This window comes from Helicoverpa armigera, chromosome 31 (genome assembly GCF_030705265.1).
Source record: "Helicoverpa armigera isolate CAAS_96S chromosome 31, ASM3070526v1, whole genome shotgun sequence".
Lineage (NCBI taxonomy): Eukaryota > Metazoa > Arthropoda > Insecta > Lepidoptera > Noctuidae > Helicoverpa > Helicoverpa armigera.
The window spans coordinates 2,785,068-2,808,886 of record NC_087150.1 but is presented as its reverse complement, the minus strand read 5'-3'; the positions used below and the strand labels follow the sequence as shown (position 1 = coordinate 2,808,886).

Here is a 23,819-nt window from a genome sequence, read left to right as displayed (position 1 = left end):
TTCTCAAAGATGACCCCAAATTTGACAAAGATGACCTTACTTATTCAAAGACGACTATATATTTTTCAAAGATGACCCAAGATTTTTCAAAGATGACCCAATACAAGCTACTCTACCCACCGATGGTCTCGTTGTGCGGTCCCCTGGGCGCCCAGATGCTCTGCTCGAGCGGGTGGTACAGCTTGAAGCAGAAGCCGTCCTTCTTGCTGGGACGTTCTATCACTTGGCACGATGTTAGCAGTACTGTGCCTACCCAGTGGCTGCTCTGTAAGGGAGAATTTGGAAATATAAGTAGGTGTTTTCTAGTGAATTCGTGCGGGATTTGGGATATGAAGGACTACAGATATAGTATCGAGATATTACGAAAGTAATTGTCTGTTTCAGTTTCACGGCTAAACTACTGAATTGATTAAAACTTAATTCGTAACACGAAAGTCTAGAGCCTGAGAAACAACATATTTTACTTTTCCCGTATGCGGGAAGCAGACTATTAGTGCACCGAATTTTATTGAAACAGGTGCAGTGATTTTGGACGTGAACGCGTGACAAACGAAATTACTTTCGCATTATTAATATTAACAAGGATTAACACAAACTATGTTTTTCTATAACAAAACGCTAACGGCAAAATATGTTTTTTTTTACGAAATTTAAAACTGAAAGAAAATAAAAACTATTATATCTTACCTTGGCTTTAGGACTTTTATAGAGTAGTAACAGTCCAGGCTTCAACACACACCATAGCTTTGTCCATGACTTGAGGGAGCCTCGAACCTGGAGACAATTGATTACAACATACATACAGGGCCGTCTTTAAACTATTTGAGGCCCTGGGCACATTAGGATCATTATGACCTTGAGAAAACACTATTTAGTGATAATATATAAAGAAAATAGACAAACAAGGTCCTAAATTTATTTTTATTCAGACAAACTTTAAAAAAATAGGATATATAAAAAATAATCTACAAAAATAACTCGCTTAGCATAAAATCCTTAGATTAACTCTATGTTGATTGCAAAGGTACCCTTCTAGATTTAAGATGAGCAAAATCGTTAATCACTTCTTCAAAATCTATGGTAGGTATTGAGAATATCACATTCTATGGACATCAGCGACAAACTAGTTAATCTCTCTTGAGGCATTGTACTTCTTAATTCATTTTTTATTCGTTTCAATTTGGAGAAGGAGCGTTCTCCGCCAGTGGCGGCGTAGCATCGGGTAGCACCCGGGGCGGGCTACCTATTGAGCAACTCCCTTCCAAAAAAAAAACGACAAAATATAATCACGTAGTAAAATCATACAGAATTAACACAAAAGTACCCAAACAAGTTTGAAAAAAGCGCTGTAAAGCGAAGATAATTTTTAAAAAATTTTGATTTTTGGGAAGCAATAGTGATGTAAAGAACTCAAAGAAAACCATTGCTAAAGTGTAAAACGCGAGCGCAGCGAGCGCGAAATTTTTGACATTTTTAACACAAAAGTACCCAAACAAATTTGAAAAAAGCATTGTAAAGAGAAGAAGGCGCAAGCGCAGCGAGCGCGAAATTTTTGAGTTTTGGAACACAAAAGTACTCAAACAAGTTTAAAAAAAGCGACCAGAAAGTGAAGCAGCTGCGAGCGTAGCGAGCTCAACATTTTTTGACATTTGGGACGCAAAAGTCCTCCACTTCCGCTTACAAATAGCGCCTAAATAGCTTAGAAATATTCACTGTAAAGTGATTTTTATGGATATTTTAAGGACTCTCTATCTAATCTGGCAGGAACTAGGGGGCCCCATTCGATCGCGGGGCCCTGGGCACTTGCCCATAGTGCCCAGTGGAGAAGAGGGGCCTGCATACATACATTATTCACAAGATTAATATCTTTCATCAGTTTACACAATACACTACTCTTTCTTCATAGTTTATAGAAACCAAAGAGTTGCAGCCATGATTATATTGTGAAAGTTTTAAATATAAAAGTCAATTTAGGAAGGGGACGACTAATGAAATGACGGATGGATCGTATGACATGATAATATGGTTTGAAAGAATGTTAGTTTTTGCAAAATTTTGGTTAAATTTTATTTGATTTTGACATTTGGGGAGGAAATCTCATAAGAGCTTCAATAGAGTAGAATAGAGCGGATGCCACTCTCTTCTCCTCACAACTTAGGTTTTTTATCTAGTGTCCCAGGAGGGTCTTGGGTGAGGGAAATTCTCAAAAAACTGCTGGAATGCTACCTCCCCCATGCTGGGTTCACTTGCCCATACTCACAGCGCTGAGCATGTGTTTTGGTAGATATGTTTAGCTTCGGAGATGCTACTGACCAGCAAGGCCTTAAATAACCCACTTGGTGCTGTGTAAATAAACCTTACCTTCAGCCAATCAGCAAGGACAACCACGGAGGGATCTTCAATGGAGTGGAGTAGAGCCGACGCCGCTCTCTTCTTCTCTCTTCTGTAGTGCCATATCTCCCAAAAGGTACTAAGATGAAGATTAACTGACTATATCTAAGTTTTATCTCCCTTAAGGGTCATCTTACCTTCAGCCAATCAGCAAGGACAACCACGGAGGGATCTTCAATGAGTGGAGTAGAGCCGACGCCGCTCTCTTCTTCTCTCTTCTGTAATGCTGTCTCTAAGCTATATCCCCCTAAAGTGTCTTAATCCTTACCTTCAGCCAATCAGCAAGGACAACCACGGAGGGATCTTCAATGGAGTGGAGTAGAGCCGACGCCGCTCTCTTCTTCTCTCTTCTGTAGTGCTCTCTCTGAGGTATGTCTCCCTAAAGGGTTACAGTTCTTACCTTCAGCCAATCCGCAAGGACAACCACGGAGGGATCTTCAATGGAGTGGAGTAGAGCAGACGCCGCTCTCTTCTTCTCTCTTCTGTAGTGCTCTCTCTGAGGTATGTCTCCCTAAAGGGTTACAGTTCTTACCTTCAGCCGATCCGCAAGGACAACCACGGAGGGATCTTCAATGGAGTGGAGTAGAGCAGACGCCGCTCTCTTCTTCTCTCTTCTGTAATGCTGTCTCTAATCTTCCCCATTTCTTCCTAAAGGATCTTAGTTCTTACCTTCAGCCAATCAGCAAGGACAACCACGGAGGGATCTTCAATGGAGTGGAATAGAGCCGACGCCGCTCTCTTCTTCTCTCTTCTGTAGTGCTGTCTCTAAGCTATGTCTCCCTAAAGGATCTTAGTTCTTACCTTCAGCCAATCAGCAAGGACAACCACAGAGGGATCTTCAATGTAGTGGAGTAGAGCAGACGCCGCTCTCTTCTTCCCTCTTCTCTAGTGCTATCTCTAAGCATGTCTCCCTAAAGGGTTTCAGTCCTTACCTTCAGCCAATCAGCAAGGACAACCACGGAGGGATCTTCAATGGAGTGGAGTAGAGCGGAGGCTGCTCTCTTCTTCTCTCTTCTGTAGTGCTGTCTCTGAGCTTTGTAGCTCTCTTTGCGGGAGAGTGCCGTACTGGCCGTACGGGATATGCCGCCAACCGCTGTTTCTGACGACTGGAAGGAGAAGAGAAGAGTTGGGTAAGAGATTGAGTTTTTGAGGGGAAGATATTTTTGACATCTGTCTGGTTTACTAAAAATCAAAACTCAAATTGTATAGAGGTAATGTTCGCTGATCAAGATCGAAAGGAGTGGAAAAATCTCCTGCAAGCCAAGAGGAGTCCATCATCAAAGTTTAAGAGGCTGTTCACTCTGGACCTGCTGAACCAATTCTGAAAATGCTTTTACCAATGGGATCCCAAGTTCTTCAGATTGACTCTTTAACCCAAGCAGCCAGAGCAACCTCTTGGTTTGATTATATTCTATCCCAACCAAAACAAAAATGTGAAAGACTGCCAAGTTCGATAATATGGGAATGCTTCGCCTATAAAAGAAGTGAGATCTGAATAAGTACCAAGTTCCATACACATACCTCAGTTAAAAATAGTTACTTTTTAATGATGTTACTTGGCAAGTTTTCATACACCTTGTTATAAACCTACTAAACGCAATGAATCAAGTATTTAATTTTCTATTAAAACTTGCCAAGTAATCATCATTAAAAAGTAACTATTTTTAACTGAGGTATGTGTATGGAACTTGGTACTTATTCAGATCTCACTTCTTTTATAGGCGAAGCATTCCCATATTATCGAACTTGGCAGTCTTTCACATTTTTGTTTTGGGTGGGATTTCATTTATTTTTGTAAGGTTGTTTATTTTATTTTTTTCTTATGATGAAGTTAGTTAAAGAAATGTCTCATTTATACTATCTTTTAGATTTTTTTATATGCACTATGTTTCTTACAAAGAAATGAACTAGATTAACTATGACTAGATTTACCAACTGACTGACATGACATGTTATCATATATTATGTTCGTGGATCAAAGTTACACATTCGTTATTTTCGAAAGTGATTCACACTTGGCCGTTTTCAGATTTTTACTTTACTTTGACTAAATACAAACTTTTGTACCATTCGAAGATATATTATATAAATATAGATAAATTTAGTTCGTTTTAGTTCCTTAGGGGTATAAATTTACACCGGGTATAAAACACCTTCATTATTTTGAAACCGACTCACACTTGGCCATTTTCAGATTTTTCCCTTTACCTTGACATAAAGACCTACCTCCATGCCAAATTTCAAGTCAATACGACCATTGGAAGTGGTCTAGGTTTTTGATGAGTGAGTCAGTGAATCAGTGAATCAGTGAATAAGTGTAAAGTAAAAATAGCGATTTTCTGACGTCAATATCTCAAGACCTACAATAGGTATATTAATGAAATTTTGTATTTTAGATAAGTGAGGGGGTCTCAACAGATACTAGAAATTTGATATGCGTAAATAAAATAGATTTTGAGTTACAGGGGGGTCGAATTTGGCCCGAAATGGTTCGTGTAATATAACCCACGGCCGGTGTGTCGCCTTTTTTGCTCGAACTTGGCGGACACACTGCCGTGTGTCTAGATTGAATTTTACTCCTAGTTTTTCTCCTTGAATAAAAGTTTTTACCAAATACAGTCTACCTATAAAATAATTATTTTAAGCCCAAGTTCGTTTTTTACACAAACCCTTTATTTACGAGAGCACAATAAATTATCTCGATAATACAATACGACTGGCCTTTCACCCAGTCTCCGTTATCGAGTTTTATCAATTCCGGTCGCTGTCTTCCGCTGTCAATATAGAGTACAGAACCAGAAAAAGAAATTATCGGTTGAATGAAAAAATCGATTTCTACGAAATTCCATCAGGAAGAAGCATATTTTTGAATGTAAGAGAAATATCCCTTGAAACTATGTATGTACTTATAAGGCCTCCAAAAAACTTGTGGGATCTATCCTAATACAATATAGTCGAAACATATATTGTTTGTTTGTAAAGGCTCTGCAACTACTGAACCGATTTGAAAAATTCTTTCACTGTAAGAAAGCTATTCCCGAGTAACATAATATATGTAGGCTATATTTTATCAGAGCACGGACTGAACTTCTTCCCGTACCTGGATAAAATATAGCCGGGATTGTCACCTAGGGATAGTGTAACTCCTCAGAGGTAAGCTATCGATCGAGTTGGAAATCGGTTAGTAGTTTATTATAATTCAGGATACATCATCATCCTTTGAGCCTTTTCCCAACTATGTTAGGGTCGGCTTCCAGTCTAGCCGGATTCAGCTGAGTACCAGTGTTTTACAAGGAGCGACTGCCTATCTGACCTCCTTATCCCAGTTACCCGGGCAATAATTATAATATTATAATTCAGGATACAAACAAATGAATAAACTATTCCTCTTAAACCAGCGACCGTGGCCTTAAATCATCAAGATATCGTCATCATCACACACAAAGACTTACCTTATCAGAAGAAGTACCGTCCGGAGGATGGGACCGACCGTCGCCGGAGGCTGACGCTGGACTGGCTACCGTCGGCACTCCTGGCGACCTCGGAGGGGGGGTTAGTGTGGCTTCACCTGGAATTTGTGATGAAGGGTTCATGTGAGAGGCAGGTAACAACTTTATTTAGGTTTATTTTGCTTGAAAAGTGCATCTTCCAATACTCTATTCATTGAGCAGATTGCAATCTTTAAATAACTTGCAGTTTCCAGCGGTTAAAGTTGTTCTTTTGTTTTTTGTTCTGTTCAAACTACTTCTACTTTAACCTACTGTTTATTCTTTAAAAGATTGTCATCAATGAGCAAAAATTGCACTGGCTTCAATATCCCTTTTGTTTTCTATACCACTACTAATACAGTATCTTTCCGAGTAAATAATTTTTGTCACAATTTTATTTGTGGTAGGAGCAGCATGTTGCATGTGCATTTTCTTCTGCACTCCTTTTTATACATCATCATCTCATAAACTTTCTTCCTAGCCATGTAGACTTTCACACAATGCAGCCATCGTTTCTCATTACGACAATAATTTATTACGCCAATAAAAATTACTATTCCAAAGTGAAACCAAACTTACCGTAAGTAGGAGGTGTCGCAGGCGCAGTGGCAGGCAACACTACGTTCAGGGGTGGCTGTGGCTGCTTCTGAAACCAAGAACACCTGTAGTTTTTACCACCCTGATCGAACCCGAGACTGCGTACATGTCCGGGTACATTTTACTTGTTAACTACATACATACGAAATTAAGTCTCGCTTATGGAGAAAAAAAATTACGAGGGGAGATGTCATAACGGAATTTTTTTTAAGAAAGTAGCGCGCCCAAAAGCGGATGCTAGGGACGAGGAATGTTACTAGCTCCGCCCTCATACGCCTTCTTTGGAACCCTCCCATTTTTTTTCTTAAAACCTATATATAATCTTTGACATATGTGTGAAACAATCGGAACATCCCGTTAATTTACTCGTTACTGATCGTTTTAATCACGCCCACCGTAAGTTTTTGACCTAGAAGAAGGTGCGTGACCTAATTGCATTATGGCATCTTCGCTCATTCCTTACTCAGTGTTAGCCGCATAGGTACTATTACATAATTTTTAATACCTATGTCTACTAAACAAATCAATGGATATGTTTTTGAAACCCACAATAATGCAATCTACGATCCCTATTTATCACTATAGTCTGATTTTTAATTCGAGTCAGTAAAATGACAAGTGCAATTGTCACTTTCACAAAAAAGGGTGACCCACTACAATAGTGATGTTCCACAATCGATCGACTTAGAAGTTTAGTCATGATTTTAGTCCTGCCAATAACAAAAAAAAAAATATAACAACAGTATTTTATGTAATATTTAATTACATGTCTTCAGTTTAATTTCCGTAAATTACATATTTATGTTAATATAAAGCCAATTTGATATTAATAAAAAATGTAATGTATGTACAAATAAATAAATGAATGTAATCTAGACTAACTTTTAATTCTCGATTTAAAAATCTCGATTTTCCACATTACTATTTATTTGGGACCCTATTTTTTTTAAACTGTGCAACACTGGAAATGTCATTTTACTGACTCGAATTAAAAATCAGACTATACATAAAAGTAACTGTTCACTTACCCTTCCAGTATAATAAGGAGTAGAAGTCTGGAACTGCGCGCAATCAGCTCTCAACGCCGGAGACGAGGGTGACGTAGAAGGAGAAGATGGTTCGACGGCTGGGGAGGACGACATGGCGAAATAGGGTCAGAACATACTGGAAATATCTGGTTTTGGTCGTACACGGGGCTAGAGACAGGACATTTGGGGAGAAAAGGACTTATTGGGCCAATAAATTGTATATTTATTGGGCGAATAAAATTTATTCGAACAATAATAGAATTTATTTGAAATTTGAAATTATTCGTTGTTATTTATTGATGAAAAATGCGAATTGAATTTAAATTCTATTAAAAATATTATCTATGTACAACATTTAAACATTATATTCATTCGTTAATTTAATTTTAATAAAAATTGGAATGAATAAGGAATAGGATAATAAAAATAATTATTAAATTACTATTATTAGCTACATATATTATAATATTATTTTGGAAGTATTATTAATTAATTTTAACTACATTAATATTTGGAATGGTAAAGGAAGTATAGTTAAGAAAAAATTATAGGATTTTCCTGAAACAAAAACAGTTTATATTAGTTAATATAAATATAATAATTACCAAAAGCGGAAAAGGAAAAGAGAGCACGAACTTTTAATACCATAATGATATAATATCCCAACAGTGTTTTCCTTGATAATTAAAATAATTTAAAACAAAAATATTTCACCAATGATCATCTGTCTAGCCTTTTTTAACTATGTTGGGGTCGGCTTCCAGTCTAATCGGATGCAGCTAAGTACCAGTGTGACACAAGGAGCGACGCCTATCTTACCTCCTTAACCCAGTTACCCGGACAACCCAATACATGTCAGACTTACTGGCTTCTGACTAACCGTAACATCAGCCAAAGATATTTGAATTACGGCCCACCAATTCAATGGAGGAAGTTTTCATGGCGTATATGAAACTTATAAAGCGGTTTCACCCGCACCCCGTGAGAATCTCTGCACGAACCGGGATGAAAAGTAGCCTATAGCCTTCCTCGATAAATGGGCTATCTAACACTGAAAGAATTTTTAAACTGGACCATCAAGCATATTCTTCAGTTTTATAATATTAGTATATTTATGTAGATAGTATAGATTAATGACACTGTTGTAACTTTATAACTCAAGAACGGTCTCACCTATTCCAACCAATTGTTTAGGCTTTGTTCGAACTATTAAGTAGATGGCTTATGTGATGTTTCCACAAAATCGGTTGAACGGTTCTTCATTTATCATTTTTTTTTAACAAAATGGTGGACTTTGTACGTACGTAGCGAAGTACGTACCACTATTGATATACAAAAATGCTTAAATTCTTCCGCTAACAGCAGGAAAAAAGCTAACAAAACTGATATAGGAAAAACTACAGGAAACACAATCGATATAAATATTTGTCAATAATAATGTAGGTACCTACTACGATTTATCGAATATCGTAAAATCTATCGATAAGAGCTTAATTTTAACGAACTAGATTCCTCCAACGGATTTGCCCGCGTACAGTGGAAACTATTGCAAACCCGGATATAAAGAACTAGCCTACCTCGATAAATAGGCTATCTAACACTGAAATCATTTTTCAAATCCGTCCAGTAGTTCCTGATATTGATTTATGCAAACAAAGAAATATACTCTTTATCTTTATATTATTGCCTTTATGAATTACTGCCATGTTTCATCAAAATCCATCCACTGATTACAGCGTAAAAGAGCAACAAACACATATCTTTACAAACTTAGGCATTTATAATCATCATCTGCCTGGTCTTATCCCAACTACGTTAGACTCTGTTTCCAACCTAACCAGGCGCAGATGAGCACCAGTTCTTTCGCATTTATAAGACGCTCAAAAAAAAAGTATCAATTACCTATTCTAACTCCTAACATTCACAAATCCTTCATCAGGCAGGTACGTAACATTCTTGGACTTAGAAAGCTGATAAGCAATGTCCTCAGCGGCTTCAATCCTTCGCAATTCCACAAGGCCTTCACCGGCAGTACCAAATGCCTTAGCCAATAGTACCGCTTGCTGGGTATCCCCTTCTGCGGATATAACTGCTGCCTTTTTCTTCTGTTCAGCTTTTTCAACCATGAATCTAGCTTTCTCAGCTTCTAATTGAGCTATTTGCTTCAATTCTACTGCTTGAAGAAATTCCCGACCAAAAGTTATGTGTACTATAGCTATATCGTCGAGTATGAGTCCAAATTGTCGAGCTCTCTCAGTGAGACTTTCATTAACTTTGAAGGAGACCATTTCTCTTTGCGTTATTAACTCGCTAGCATCGAATTGTGCGACTACTGCTTTCAATACTTCTCCCGTTATTGAAGGGAGTACTCTCTGATCATAGTCTTCGCCTAAAGTGGTGTATATTCTAGGCAGTTCTTCAGCTATAGGTCTGAATAAGATTCTCAGAGTAACTTCGACTCTTTGAAGGTCCTTACTTCCAGTCACAGTTGATACATTTCGAGGATTCGATTTGACGTCAAATATTATAGGTTTTTGGATCCAAGGTATGATGAAGTGTGTGCCTTCTCCTACAACCATGTTTTTTATGCCTGAAAATCTGTCGAAGATCACTGCTCTTTCTCCACCATCTACGTTGTAAAGAGCGTTGTTAGCTACTCCTCCGACGAAAGCTAGACCGACACCCATTTGCGTAAGTCGGTTAAATACTTTACTTGCCATATCTAGGTTTTATAACCTCTTGTGTCTAAAATTTCGTACTGATTCAGTTGATGGTCTATTCTCAGATCGAATTCGCAATATTTGTGCACATAAAATGGGAGTTTGTAAACACAGTCACGAAATTAGTTGTTTCTCAAGCGTAAATAAGCAAAAGCTTCATATAGACTCAAAATAGGAGTAATAACACTTCACAGTCCAAAAAAAATCTAGACGAACACAGACACTAGAGTTTCTAGAACACACGAGTCACTTTCTCAGACCTATTTTAGTCTACAATATTTTCTTCACAAGCTTAAGAAAATCTTAGTTTTGGATTGCACTCTTCACAGTGCAAAATGCTCTAGACACCCACAGAACTTTCACACGCAGTCACTTTTCTAACCAATGTTAGTCTATAATATTTTTCACAAGGTGTATGCAAAATCTTCCACGTTCGTCCACCAAGAGGGACCAAAAATTGGAGTATTGGCACTTCCCAGTTCAAAAAAAAATGCTCTAGACAACCACAGAACTTTTCTAGAACACTCAGTCACTTTTCTAACCAATGTTAGACTATAATATTTTTTCACACGGGGTGTATGGAAAATCTTTTACGTCAGTCCACCAAGAAGGACTAAAAATGGGAGTAATCGCACTTCCCAGTTCAAAAAGATTGCTCTAGACAAACACAGAACTTTCTAGAACACACAGTCACTTTTCTAACCAATGTTAGTCTATAATATTTCTTCACAAGGTGTATGGAAAATCACGCTCAACGCTGGTCCACCAAGAGATACCCAAAATTGGAGTAATCGCACTTCCCAGTTCAAAAAAAATTGCTCTAGACACCCACAGAACTTTCTAGAACACTCAGTCACTTTTCTAACCAATGTTAGTCTATAATATTTTTTCACACGGGGTGTATGTAAAATCTTCCACGTTGGTTCAACAAGAGTCTAAACACTACTGATAGTTTTTCAAGGTTATTTAATTAGTGCATGATTTATCACCTGCCTTTTATGACAGGAGCGCTACTGAACTATAAATTTTATAGTCTAAGAGTTGGTGAGTAGAATTTTTAGAACATTGGCGTTGCCTTCATCATCAGTCTTTTTATCGCCCCGCTGCTATGCACATGCTTAGGCTGCTTTCAGACTTTATATAAGTCTTATTTGTATATGGTTTCCATCACCTTTAATCAGCCATTGGTGTCCAAAACATACTTAGAAAGTACAAACAAACTTAGAAGAGTTGCATTGTTACTTGTCCGACCTGGAATCGAACCCTCACATTCATACATGGTGCTTTACTCTCTAGGCCCCAATGACTTTTTATAAATATGTAGGCCATCACTATTTCGTTTTATTTTGTTTGCATTTTAAAGATTCTACTGAACCCTTCGCGCGAATTTCGACCCGCATTTGGCCGGTTTCTCTCATTTTCAGTGTTTTTTTTTACTCCGCCAAAAAGTTTTGTTAAAAATATTATCCAAAATCGAACACGGATTTTTTGCAGCGTGAATAAAAATAAATGTGACAAATTCACATACCTACACACTATTTGATAATACAGTATTAGACGGAAATGATCAACACATTCGCGATAGCGAGGCTAATCTATTTAATTCATTCAAAATATATTTCTATGCCTACGGAATTGTATAAAATAATTCAATGTAGTACATAATAACTCTTTTTAGGTATTATAGGTAACTAACTGTTTTACGTGGGGCACTGTTGCTGAAATTCAGCGAAAACGTAAACGTCTGTTTTTTCTAAGTAAACAACTTTGAGACTTGAATGTTGTAATTCATAGTAGTCAATTGCTTTACAAAAAAACTGTCATTCATGTTGTCAATAAAAATGGTCCCGCCAACAAAGCAAGACAAAATAAAGCCCGATGAAAATCTTTTATCATACAGGCAGATTAAGGGCCAAAATCATTAACATGAACGCCAGTTTTCTCAAAACAACTCTTAACTAACTCGAACTCAAAATATTTATTCGAACTAAAAAAAATCCGTTTAATTCTTCAAAGTAAATAGTTACAAAAAAAAGGACGTGTACGCTACCATTGAAGATGGGCCTAAGCCAGTCATATTATATCATGATTTCATAGTCACCAACTCCTGTACTATAACCGCCTAGTTAACGACACTGCGGTGCGTGACATCTATCTCAAGCGCGCAGATAATTCCATGCGCCCACGCAATAAAAATAGACGCGATCAGATATTCAGTTTGGTATTTTTCAGGGTGAATACGTCGACTGGTAGAAAAAAAAATATATTTATATTTTGTTTTGTTAAAAATATGTTTTCCCAAAGTTAATATTCGACAGAGGCGTGATCATATCGATCGCGGTAATAATATAGCTCAAAGTAATTTTTGATGTATATGTTTTACTCTGAAAGTTCTTACAATTTAAATGTAATCCGATCAACTTTTCAATAAACTTTTTAATGCCATATATAAAATTGTTAGAACTTCCTCGCTACCAGTTGAAGCATTCACCTTTAGCTCACAAAGTCAGTACTTTTTAGCGCCTGCAAAAATGCGTTACCTATCTTGCTGGTACTATGGTGATTTAGAGTTTGAAGGGACTTGTGCCGAAGTGAAAGCAACAAGAGTCAATTGTTTACAAGGATAGGCAACACTTGGCTCAGTTAGCCCCTGGATTGAATGTCGTGACGAGTTCCTTCTTGTCTCGGAGGGCATGTTAAATTGGTGGGTCCCGGCTGTCATTTGAACATCTGTGGCAGTCGTTACGGTTAGACAGAAGATAAGAAGTCTGACACCCATCCTTTGCAAAGGGTATGAGGATACCCAGGTTGAGGCTAGCTATTAACCGTGGCATCACTAACAACCCGGAAAAAAATTTAACTGCTTCCATTGGAAAGTTTTCTTCCTAAACTAATACCAACCGGAAAAAAAGGCAAAACCGCAAAGGTTATCACATGAGTCATGGAAACGACTGTATCAATTGTGATAGCACCGATAAGCGGCTTCAATTGATTGTTATAGATTGGCGAGATAAGCACGGTTCAGCTATAGTTATCTACGGTAATCCTGTATGATTCGATGATAACAGAAACAACTAAGAACTTACTATAGTTTTTGCGACTATTTCTCACTTTTCTATCATGGATCACCCGCGTACCGTGGAACCTACTCCCCACAACCGGACCAAAAGGCACTAGTGTGATAATTTAATTTGTCTAAGGGATAACTTGAATTATGTCTATGGAGTTTCTGGCCGGGTCTTCTCCATAAGACCCACTCCTGCTACTCCTTCCAACTAGCTAGACGTTTCGAGAGAGATTTTACGGGCCTTCATGAAGTAATTATAATTTTGAATTACGTTTTGCTTAGATTTTTAGAGTATCTGTGTACTAAATATTTTTTTATCAGCTGGATAGTTTGGCGTGAAAGCAGAATAGACAGAATTATTTTAACATGTTTTAAATTAGTAAAGATGTTCTCTCTACATTGTTACCTTAGAAACTCATAATAATAGTTCAAAGCTGGAGAATCTTAAAAAAAACTGGACTACATGATAAGTACTACATTATCAAAATTGTAAATGCCTGACACAACATTTTGAAGTAGGTTAAAATGAGATAAATACCGTTACGATAACAGATACAGCACGTCAGATGCAAATGATTGATAATGCATGTATCTTTGATAAGAACTCTGAAAGTGATAGTACTGTAGTGAAAGAAAACCTTGAAAAGTATTTTAATAATTTCACACCACTATCGGGAAATCTTAATAAAGTAAACTTTCAAAATCGCTAGAAAAACACGCTTCTATAAATTCACGTAAAAAACAAAAAAAAAATATCATCAATATAAGACCTTGAAAACTAATCGTGGTCAAAGTTCATCACAAGACTTTTCCAACAAGTCCAAACACAGCTATGATACGATGTTCCATCATGAAGTTCCAGTTCTTATTTTCCGGCTCCACCATCAGATCAGTTTGACAGTACCATATTATTGTATTGTCTTCAGAACTACACACAGCTGCCAATTTTGATATCCTATCTGACCTCTTGCCTATATCTGACCTCCTCAACCTAGTTACCCGGGCAACCCATTACCGCCTAGGTATACCCGTAACGACTGCTAAAGATGTTAAAATGACAGCCGGGACCTACAGTTTGTCGTGCCCTCTGAACAGTCATAGTATGATGACTGATTGTCATTGGTACTTGCATGACCTAATAAAAGCGTGTTAAAATGCTAGTATTTTTTCAACTTTTCACTTATTTCCAGTGTCCTCGACAACTGTAACATACTATGAGAAATGTATTTGTTCAAATATTTATATGAATTCAATTTTATTGACGGCATATCCAATGTTTACAGTCTACAGTGCACACAAGACCGCGACCTTGGGTTTGTGAAAATGACAAATATACACAGTAGTTTATTTGTTCATTGAGGGAATAAGCAGGTGCCTGTCTTCTCTTAAAAATAATTGGAGGGGCAAATTCAAAAATTCATTTTTTTAGAAGTTTTATTTAACTTCAAAAGAACTCGTATTTACTTACTTTTTTTAACGAGTATAACTTCTTTTAAAACGCTTTTAAAACATATATGTTTGAAATGTTGTAACAGTATAGTTATAGTAAAAGTTTATTTTTTCTTTTTAGCGCATTTAAACAAAAGCTTGTTTTTAACGATTTTTTTTACCTTCATTTTTTTTATTAAAAGTGGTTTTGGAGAAATATTTCTATTGAAAGAATTTAAACAAGGAAAGTGATTTGAGAAATATTACTATCGCAAATGATAAGATATTATCCACCCCATACCTACTGTTAACTTTAGTAAAATACAATAAATTAACTGTTTAAACACCAGTAATTCACGCTTTTATAAAAGCATCGTAAAAATCATTACAAGACTTTTCTAACGAATCCAAACACAGCTCTGACACGATGTTCCATCATCAATTCCAGTTCATATACTTCAACAGTACTTACCATATTATTGTATTGTCATCAGAACTACATACAGCTGCCAATTTTCATGACGCTACGATCCTTGGAAGATGGTTAAATAGGTACCTTAGATTCCATTACATAGTTACATACAGGGCGACCTAATCAGTCATCAATCAAGTCAGGCAAGGCCCCATGCAACTTTTCTAAGTTTGTGTATGTGTTACCGGCCGAACCCGATTTTAGGACAAACCAGTTTTGCCTAGGCTCAACTAGTTCTTCCTATACGCGTTAGGATTAACTAGTATAGCCTAGTCCAAACTAATTTGTCCTAAGCCCGATAGGACGGACCAGTTTAGGCTAGGCAAAACTAGTTGATCCTGATATAAGTACGCACACTCTAGGATAAACTGGTATAGCCTAGTCAAAACATATACATATCTAAAAGTCTAAATAAATAGATGAACTAAATAAACTACTCCGTGTTTTTGTTACTTGTTACTTGAAAAATAATCATCTTTATTAAACTATAATGATTCGTCGTTATGGATAAATTGATAATACGAACAATCATACTACATATATGTAGCAAACTAACAAATAATAGGTAAGTATTTTTTTTTAATAGAAGCAATAATCAAATCTCAAATTAAAATTGTTGTCGTTAAAAGTTATGGATAATAATTGGTAATACAAACAATCACACTATATGTAACAATCACAGTATTATGTTAATTATTAAAATTGTTAATTATTTTTCCACGGTTTGCTTTGGTGGCACTTAGAATTGCAGAGTATCATTGCCTTCTTGCACTGGCATCTGTTTGTGGAACAGTTCTTGTTGCAGCTGCATCTCACAAAACCTTGGCCTGATCCAACAGAATGTTTCGTAGCTGCAGTCGTCAACGATATTTCAGAGTCTTGGTTTACATTTGCTACCTCTAAAAAATTTTGACCAACTAGGATCTAGACCAACTAGTTTTGCCTAGCCTAAACTGGTCCGTCCTATCGGGCTTAGGACAAATTAGTTTGGACTAGGCTATACTAGTTAATCCTAACGCGTATAGGAAGAACTAGTTGAGCCTAGGCAAAACTGGTTTGTCCTAAAATCGGGTTCGGCCGGTAACATATGTACTGTTCAAGTATATCTTAGACACCAATGATTGTGTTTCGGATGGCACGTTAAACTGTAGGTCCCGGTTGTCATTGAACATCCTTGGCAGTCGTTACGGGTAGTCAGAAGCCAGTAAGTCTGGCACCAGTCTAACCAAGAGGTATTGGGTTGACCGGGTAACTGGGTTGAGAGGGTCAGATAGGGCAGTAGCTCCTTGTAACGCACTGGTACTCAGTTACATCCGGTTAGACTGGAAGCCGACCCCAACATAGTTGGGAAAAAAGGCTCGGCGGATGAGGATGAGATACCATTACATAGTTACATACAGGTCGACCTAATAAAATCGTGGTAAAATCTAAGCCTTGTTTGTTCTACTTGAACCCCAACAAAAATAGACACACCCTTAAGCACTTTCAACACAACCTGACAGGCACACTTCACATCTCAGACGTAAGGGCTACAAAAACTAGCGTGCTCTAAGGTCATAAACTCAGTCTAACTTACGACTATGACCTAGGTCACGACCTTGGATAAAATCTGAAATGCTTAAGCCGTTTTTCGGCATAAATAATGTTATCCAAGACTTAACCGAAATAGGTACTGAAATGTTACTTAACTTCTAGGCCCGCCTACGCTCAATCGGTGACCGATTTTTTGTAGGAGAAAAATAGGTTATTTAAATACTTCCTTACTCTTTCTGTCACAGCAATTTACGCAAACGTGTGTGTCTGGGTCTTGAAGATCTTAAAATTGTGTGACGTTTCAGAATTCGCCTTCTGTATCTTTAGAAGTTACTCCAAAATCATACTACATAATAAGGAGTAAAACCTTTTTTTGTTTACCCTACAGGTTCCGAAACTACCGCACCGATTTGAGAAATTCTTTCACTGTTAGAAAGCTACACTCTTCCCGAGTAACATAGGCTATATTTTATCCCTGCACAGGCAGTAGTACTCATGGGACGCGGGTAAAACCGCAGAGAAACTGCTAGTTGTCAATAAGACTCTATCATAGGATTTACTCCTTTTCTTCGATAAGAGAATCGTAAAAAATAATCTCAAATTACGTTATGGAACATTTATAGCATACCTTTATTGCGTTTGCAAATAAAAATCGATAAAGATCTACGTGAGAAAGCGGTGGCAGAAGGGTCATTTCAAGTTCAATCCTTATTCATCATCTGCCTAGCCTTTTCCCAACTATGTTGGGGGTCGGCATCCAGTCTAACCGGATTTAGCTGAGTACCAGAGCTTTACAAGGAGCGACTGCCCTATCTGACCTCCTCAACCCAGTTATCGGGGCAACCCAATACCCCTTGGTAAGACTGAGTATCAGAATTTCTGCCAAATATGTTCAAATTAATAACTGAGAATAGATCAACCCGTGTGCCTGTTACTAAGCTCCAAATATCAGATGTTCTTTAAGGAGATCAGTCAGATGCGCAGGACATATGGTACACAAGCATTTGCTTGGACACAGGTGCACTCACTATTCCTTCACTCTCATAGCCCGATGGGACGGCAATCCGACACCACCGGAGATAAATCAGGCGCAGTACCGATATTTACGTGAAAATAATAGACATAATGATAATGATAAGTCAAGAATTAACCTTCTGAATATTTTTTGCACTAACTTTAGTAGTTTATATCCAGCATTAAAGAGACTACTTTAAAATCTCATAAACAGTTTACCTGAATTTTGAAATAAACAAGCTTTTCATGATTCAAGTTTACAAATATTCTGTCTTTGGGTTTGTAAATATTTTTGTTTTTAAAAACTTCTATCGTAGATCGTTTACAAACACACTTTTCACGTTCTCACAAACAAACACTGAACTTTATTTAGGTCATATTTGACTAAGCAGGAATCTCACCTACGGGTCAAACACAGGAATGAAAAAATACTGTTTTAGAAAATAAAACCGACATCGTACACAAAATTGCTTATAAGTAACTTTAAAGCGGCTGAACTAAGCTTTCATTTAAAAAAATCTGTATCCAAATCGGTTCATCTATTTAAGAGCTACAATGACACGGACACACATAGCGATCAAACTTATAATAGCCCTCATTTTGCGTAACTCTATGTCACCAAAACAGATTAACATAACTGTAGATTTCGGTATCTAGCTACTAACATAACCAATTGAGAACTCTTTTTTTGAAGTCGGTTAAAAATCGGTAACGATTTTTAACCTTGGGACACCCCAAGCTAAAAGTCCGAAAAACTTACTTACTTAGTCTTACCACAAAAACTTTTTAACGTCAGTTTAAGACTTGTCTAAAAAAATGACAAATTATGACGTTGACATAATATGGTTCATTTTGGAGCCACATTTTTTTTAGACAAGTGTAAAACAGTGTTTAAAGTTTTTGTAGTAAGGCCCTATATGTAAAAAAATATCATTAACCATCATCATGTACCAATTTTTATTTCCGAATCACACTTAGCCGTATTTTGATGTTTATTAACACAGTATAACAAAACTCACTATCTGAAACATGTCTCCTTGACCCGGGTTAGAACAAGTTGCCTAATCTTATCGAGTTCAGTTAAAATTATCGTGTTTCACTCCGAAATAACATCCAATCACAGTTTTGTTTAACAATCTTTACTGTTTTTTACTAAAACTAGCAAGAAGGTATTGGCCTGTGTTTCATCATCATCATCATCAGCCTATCGCAGTCCACTGCTAGACATAGGCCTCTCCAAGTGCACGCCACTGAGATCGATTTTCGGCTTCTGTTGATTGTTCTTTGGCCTGTGTTTGATTTGTACAATATAAATTATTCATCTCATAATCATCTGCCGAGCCTTTTCCCAACTATGTTGGGGTCGGCTTCCAGTCTAACTGGATGCAGCTGAGTACCAGTGTGCCACAGGGAACGACAGCCTCAACCCAGTTAACACAATACTCCTTGGTAAGACTGGTAATCAGACTTTTTGGCTTCTGACTACTCCTAGGTTTAAATGTGACTAATGCTGTGCAAATTTCCAACTACCATGCACTCATTAATAGGTCAAGTTTGATTACGAACCGAACAATAATTGATAAATGCACTAATTTGGTTAATTACGTTAATTTTGTACAATTGGGTTTTTAGATCAAACGTTGCGTTATCTTGTCAAGAGGGAATTTTTAATTTGGGTCGGTTAGGAACTTTACCTACATGCTTGTTTCAAGTTTTAGGCAAATACCTTTGCTGCTCTGAAGTTAGCCATTTGATGTGTCAGGTACGCAGTGGTGTTTTGATAGTACCTAGGTACATGTCGACACACGCTCATCATAAGCTCACAAATTAATAAGTAAATTCGGACCGGCAAACTACGAAACTACCAACATCTGCTAGCGGTTTCACCCGCGTCCCATGGGAACTTCTACGCATCTGGTTAAAAAGTAGCCAAAAAATCCCTTCTCGACAAACATACTATCCAACATTTTTTTTTCAAATAGAACCAATAGTCCTGGTATTAACACACTCATAGCTTGAACCCTAGAGAGGATTTTCAACTACTTTTTAGTCAAGATTCCTCAGGACGTATTAAAATACGCGGGAAACAGCTAATTATTCAACTATTTAAACTATAACTAGATTCAACTATGTTGCATATAACAAGTAGATAAACGCTCAGTGTATATCTACCACTAGCAATTAGGGCCAATTAGAATTACTGTACAGCCCAATAATTACACTAAATGATGATGTAACGACAGAATTCATGGCCTTTCTGTTAATAATGATACGTCCAGAGCAACCATCGGTCACGGCGGCTGTCTCATATAAGGAGATCAGCCAGCTGCGCAGGACATATTATAGTGCAGGCACATTTGCTTGGACACAGGTGCACTCACTATTCCTTCATTCACTCTCATAGCGCGATGGAACGGTAATGCGACGGTTGACAGATCAGGCGCAGGACCGAAAGTAACGTGTATCAATCACCAACTTCCAAAGTTCAGGCTGCTTTGCGAAAGCGAAGTTTCTAAAACCCACAAAGAGATTTTAGCCCGACCCGGGAAGACTACTAGACCAATAAGACCCCTATTGCTATGTAGTATCCTAATTAATCAAATGCTTATGCACTATAATATGTCCTGCGCAGCGGGCTGATCTCCTCACATGAGAACAACCGCCGTAGCCGACATTCGGTCGGGACGCCATTATTAGATAATATATGAAGCGGGGATTAATTGGGAACAATAAAAAACCCGCATCAAAATCAACTATTCAAAATATTATGGCTTAATTATATCTGCCCTGTGGGTCCGGCGGTCGCAAGCACGACTGCTGGTAGCACGGTCCTTTTGGGAAATTATCAAACGACTCCTTTGGGTTAGCAGTATAAGAAACCATCATGTTGTTTCATAAGCCCTTAATGTATCAGAGCCACGGTAACTCCCGCGAAAAATCTCGCATGTCAACGTGGTCTTGGGTTGGATTTCCGGGTTGAGCCGATATTGCTTTGTTTTCAGAAGCTTTTACAAAACAGACCAGATTCAAGATAGTCAATCACCTATGGCTAGACTGAGTCGAGTGTACTGATACTTGAGGGGTGTAAATCTGACTAGAACTTGACCAGGTATACATGGTTATTACCACCTCAGGATCAACTGGACTTTTTTGAAAACTTCTTTCAGTGTTAGATAACCCCTGTATCGAGGAAGGCTAGAGGCTACTTCTCATGGGGTATGTGGAGTAGTTCCCTCAGAACGTGGGTGAAATCTGGCAAAAATATAATGAATTAGAAGAGTTATTTTCCTGTTCATACTTATCACAGGGCCTATGGGTCTGATGTGAAAAATTATTTCAGTATTAGATAGCCCATTTATCAAGGAAGCCTATAAGGCGACTTTTTTTCCAGATACACAAATTATTTCCGACAGAATGTGAGTAACACCGCAGGCATAAGCTAGTTGATACAAGTTGGTTAAACAGTGTTGTTTTTTATAACTCATACTCATCATATTATCTTTAATTGATAGTATGATGTTTGAAAATTATTATCTATATTGATAATGGTTTTCAACAGTAACTTGATAGCAGTGGACATAACAAACTGAGTCATAAGTGTATCCTATATTTTTTTTTGTAACAACTTTCCTAATATCAAAAAAATATGCAAGACTAACTCTATATGTAGTGCTATCATGGGCAAACTACTCAAAGTTTGTCAAGCCTTTTCCCAACTATGATGAGGTTGGCTTCCAGTCTACCTGGATGCAGCTACCAGTGTTTTACAAGGAGCGACTGCATATCTGACCTCCTCAACCCAGTTATCCGTAACACAATACCCCTTGGTAAGGCTGGTTGTCAGACTTTTTGATCTGGTTGATGTTTCTGACTGAAACTACTAGAGCATTATTTAAATTAAATATTGTAAAAGAACATTGTGTTACTTATGCTACTTACTAAAGAATGCCTGAATCAATTTGGTCAAAAACTGGTAAAGGACATAGTATACTTTTTACGTTATTATCCCCATAAGAGTATGGGTAGTAGTTTCCACAGGATGAGAATGAAAGAGAGGATGGAAGCTGGTCATCATCTTCCTGCCTATATTATAGTAATATATAAAAGGTTGTAGGGTAAAATATCAATACTAGTTTTATAAATCCAAAATAAGTAACTCTTATTGGTTATGCTTTAACACCAAAACTACTGGTCAGATTTTAATGATGTCTAGGGCTTGAGAAAGGATGTAGGCTACTTTTTATCCCGTTTCGGGAAGTTCTTTCAAAGCAAGGGTGAACCGTATAGCAAGCTAGTAACAGAGTACAAAAATGTTACTGACGACTTTTCCTTGAAATTGTACTCAATTATCAAATCAATATTTTTAAATGAAGTTAAAAACATTTTTGAATATGATGTAGAGGTTAAACATTATTAAGTATGTAGATTTTAGGAACTAATTAAGAATTTGTGTTATAATCATGATAGTTTAAGGTGCAAAAAGAGCAAGTGACGCCAAAAGCCGATACTAGTGCATGATAACATTATTTATTCATTCAAGACCTTGACAATAACAAAACATAGCTTATTTTTTAGTTAAACAAGCGTAATATTGACGCAATACACTGTAAATAAAATTATAATAGAAAAAATCGAATAAGAATCTTATAGAATTATCTATGACCAGTTTGACCTAACACTAATTAAATTAAAACTAAACCCTGCGACACTATTACCGCACTACGAAAAAAAAAAGCAACATTCAAAAAAAGAATACTTACGATCCAATTTACTGATATCCCAGTTCATCAAATATCTTTTGAACTCGTTTTTTGTAGTTTTATTACGGCACCGCACATTTCTTGACACGTTAAACTAATAAATAAGTCTTGTGAATTACTCGTCCGGCAATTGTCGCTCGCACAATGTAGTAGGCGACGCGAACGGCTAATTATAAAGAGCTATGCCAATTCATACAATTCAGCCGCTTATTTGTTAAACACCAAAGCGGTATTGAACACTAAATATAAAGAAAAAAACGCACACACAACACAAATGTCCTACAGGGAATGCACAGTTTATTGCCCTAATAACACCGTCCGTATTGTTTATAACTGTGTCGAAACAATGTTAATTTTTATTGAAGTAATATGCTTCAAGGCACAAAATTTATCCTTTTTCTAATTCTGACGTGACGTGTGGGCGCTGTGCCTTTTTAGTTTTTTGTTTAGTTTTAGTCGATTATTTACTCGATTCGAATTCCAATTAGAACTTTTTATTAATTTCAAATTAAATACGCGGCTGTATATACAATTAAAACAACCACCATATTATAACACTAACCGGCCATAATTTATAAATCACTACTAAAAACATTGAGAAAAGACGTTCAGAAAGCGCAAAATTATATATTTGGGGAATCTTAGTAGAGCAGAGAAATTATCGACTAAAAATTAACAGAGGTGTACAACCCTTTAAGACGCAATTTCCATAGAGAATTGGTGACAAATAGAATTGGATGCATTCATAATTACTAAATAATATAAATTCAACAAGATGCTTCTTTTATGAAAAGTAAACATAACTAATAAGTGCAAGAGCTTTGAAAGACAAAGTTTGTCATCTTAGAAGTGCGAGGTCAATGAGAAATGTTTTAATGAAATTACGTTCGTTTAAAACGTCCTTAAAGATATTAATTATTTTTGTCTGTTATGCTAATGTAATTTGCTAATATAGGTTTTTCTAAGAAGATCTCGAGAATAAGAAAAAAACAGTTTCACAAAAAATTTAAAACGAAAAACAAGCGTTAGATTTACTCTATTTTTAATTGCACCCATAAAACCATAAACCACGTGCATTGAAAGAAATCAGGTGACCGATGTTTCTTTCTGTCGACTGTCAGTGTCACTTTCATTGTATGTCAAAATTGTTTGAAATATTTATTTTGATGGATATTTTGTTTATTTTGAAATTCTAACTTGATAAAAGGAATCTAACTGCAACTTTTAAATTGTGTCTCTGTAAGGTACATATTCTTAAGAGTATTGGGCCAATATTGTCTTATGTTTAATTCATCAAATGATACAATACACTATCATATTC

The 23,819-nt window shown here is 36.9% G+C and overlaps 2 protein-coding genes across 3 annotated transcripts; both read right to left on the bottom strand.

The window, feature by feature from the left end:
• Positions 1-100: 100 nt before the first annotated feature.
• LOC135119199 (oxysterol-binding protein-related protein 8-like) lies at positions 101-22,913 on the bottom strand. 2 transcript variants are annotated; one of them, XM_064043221.1, is made up of 7 exons: positions 22,499-22,913; positions 7,505-7,602; positions 6,459-6,525; positions 5,844-5,959; positions 3,324-3,497; positions 688-774; positions 101-265 (listed from the first exon to the last, which is right to left on the bottom strand). In XM_064043221.1, the coding sequence occupies exons 1-7, from the start codon at positions 22,524-22,526 to the stop codon at positions 113-115; spliced, it is 723 nt and encodes a 240-aa protein (XP_063899291.1). In that variant the 5' UTR covers positions 22,527-22,913; the 3' UTR covers positions 101-112. The 2 variants fall into 2 exon arrangements, with proteins under 2 accessions (XP_063899291.1, XP_063899292.1); XM_064043222.1 differs by having other exon boundaries at positions 6,459-6,522.
• LOC110378618 (prohibitin 1-like) lies at positions 7,614-10,577 on the bottom strand. Its single transcript, XM_049839923.2, has 2 exons — positions 9,407-10,577; positions 7,614-8,062 (listed from the first exon to the last, which is right to left on the bottom strand). Exon 1 carries the CDS (start codon positions 10,222-10,224, stop codon positions 9,412-9,414), a length of 813 nt encoding a protein of 270 aa, XP_049695880.2. The 5' UTR covers positions 10,225-10,577; the 3' UTR covers positions 7,614-8,062; positions 9,407-9,411.
• Positions 22,914-23,819: the final 906 nt, after the last annotated feature.